Genomic DNA, 2,054 nt, shown 5'->3' with positions numbered 1-2,054 from the left:
TTTGTTGAGGGCCCTGGATCAAGGAGTTTTGGGGGCTTCATCGTTCAGCTCGCCACAGTGGTGCGCAACCATCGCGCCAAGCAGGAACGTCAAAGGCCAAGTCACCGTCAGAGGCCCCTGACTGGGCGCCCCTTTGGACGTCAAGCCTGCTGGGGGTCTTCGACTCGCCGAGCACAACGTGCATGTGGAGAAGAGCAGCACGCGGCACAAGCTTGACCCACGCTCACGCGTTGGCGTCTACGTCGGCTTCGCCGAGGAGGACCAGGCCCACGTCGTCTGGATGCCGGACACGCGACGCGTTGTCCACACCATCCACGCTCGCTTCGGCGCCATCAAGAACAAGCACGCCGCCTCCTCTCAGCAGCAGCAAGAGCAGGACAACAGCGGTGCCTCTGCTTCGCATGCCAACAAGACCGCTCAGCGTTCAACCGAGGACAGTGCCACTGGTGCTCCCACTGCACCACGTGCGGGGGAGCCGCAGCTCCAGCCACGCGCCCTTGGCGGCTCCGTCTGGGACCAGCTTCTGGTGTCTGAGACCCTCGGCGACAAGGACACCTCTGGTGGCTCAACCACCACGTGTCACGTTGCCACCAGCGCTGCTGGTACGGGGGAGAAGACATCAGCAGTGGGTGGTCATCTACCAGACATCGCTGCTGGCAGTTTTGCCACGTCAGCTGAGCCAGCCACCGTCAAGGAGGCGCTTGCCTCGCCAGACTCTGAGGAGTGGCGCCAAGCCATCCTGGACGAGTTTGCGGCAATGCAGGCCAATGACGTCTACGACGTCGTGCCTCGCGCTGACCTTCCCAAGGGCCAGAAGGTGCTCCACAGCATGGTCATCTTTCGGAGGAAGTGCGATGACCAGGGCAAGGTAATCAAGTACAAGGCGCGCTGGGTTGCCAAAGGCTACTCCCAGGTCCACGGTGTCAACTACACGGACACCTTTGCTCCGACGGCTACCATCGCAGCCATCCGCATCATGCTCGCCATGGCCGTCGCGCGTGGCATGGACGTCCAGCAGATGGACGTCAACACGGCGTTCCTCAACGCGCCCGTGGATCACGAGATCTACGTCCAGCCACCGGCCGTCGACGGCATCTTCTCGCCGAATACGGTGCTGCGCCTCAAGCGTGGGCTGTATGGGCTGAAGCAGAGCCCGCGCCTGTGGAACCACACGCTGGACGCCTGGATGCGCGAGCAGGACTTCGTCGCCACAGCCACGGACGCCTGCATCTACCGCCGCACCTGTAAGGGTGGCAAAGTGATGTGGGTTGCCGTCTACGTGGACGACCTCCTCATCTTCGCCGACAGCGACAGCGACATGGCCGCGTTCAAGAACTCCATCTCCAAGCGCTTCAAGATGAAGGACCTGGGCAGCCCAGACATTTGTCTCGGCATCAAGGTGCAGCACGACCGCAAGGCCAGGACCGTCACCATGAGCCAGGAGCACTACCTGCGCAGCGTGCTGGAGACCTTCGGCATGGCTGACTGCAAGCCTGTCGGCACGCCGCTCTGCACGGGCTACGTCGACAAGCCAGCCGACAAGGAGGAGCCACTCCCGGATGTGCCGTTCCGCGAGCTGCTTGGCTCCCTCCTCTATGCTGCGACGATGACGCGCCCAGACATCTCGGCGGCTGTCTCCATCCTGTCTCGCCGTATGCAGCACTTCGGCATGGACCATTGGAAGGCTGCCAAGCACCTTCTTCGCTACATCAAGGGCACCTTGTCCTACACCATCAAGTACGCCGCCACTGGCGACACCAGCAACGGCAGCACTGCCGACGGCGTGCTCTCAGCGTACTCGGATGCGTCCTTTGCCTCCGACGTTGACACGCGACGTTCCCGCACGGGCTTCGTCGTCTTCTGTTCCACGGGCCCCGTGTCCTGGAACTCCAAGCTGCAGGCCACCGTGGCCACAGCCTCCGCCGACGCGGAGTACATGGCTCTCGCAGCCACCGCACAGGAACTCATGTTCCTTCGCCAACTCCAGGAGGAGCTCACCGGCGCCGTCCTGTGCGAGCCCACGCTCGTCCACACGGACAACCAGCCGGCGCAGC

The 2,054-nt window shown here is 63.2% G+C and overlaps 1 protein-coding gene across 1 annotated transcript in view; it reads left to right on the top strand.

Annotated features, from left to right (window-relative positions):
• Positions 1-2,054, top strand: part of PTSG_11877 (uncharacterized protein) — a gene marked incomplete at both ends in the record, with an annotated part of 7,024 nt that overhangs the window by 3,190 nt on the left and 1,780 nt on the right. Inside the window, one exon of the mRNA XM_004996850.1 lies at positions 146-2,010. Within this exon, the coding sequence (XP_004996907.1) occupies positions 146-2,010 (1,865 nt within the window). The remainder of the gene's footprint in view (positions 1-145; positions 2,011-2,054) is intronic.

This window comes from Salpingoeca rosetta (assembly GCF_000188695.1).
Source record: "Salpingoeca rosetta unplaced genomic scaffold supercont1.5, whole genome shotgun sequence".
NCBI classification, from domain to species: Eukaryota; class Choanoflagellata; order Craspedida; family Salpingoecidae; genus Salpingoeca; species Salpingoeca rosetta.
The sequence above is the reverse complement of the archived record's forward strand: the minus strand, read 5'-3'. Positions and strand labels throughout refer to the sequence as shown.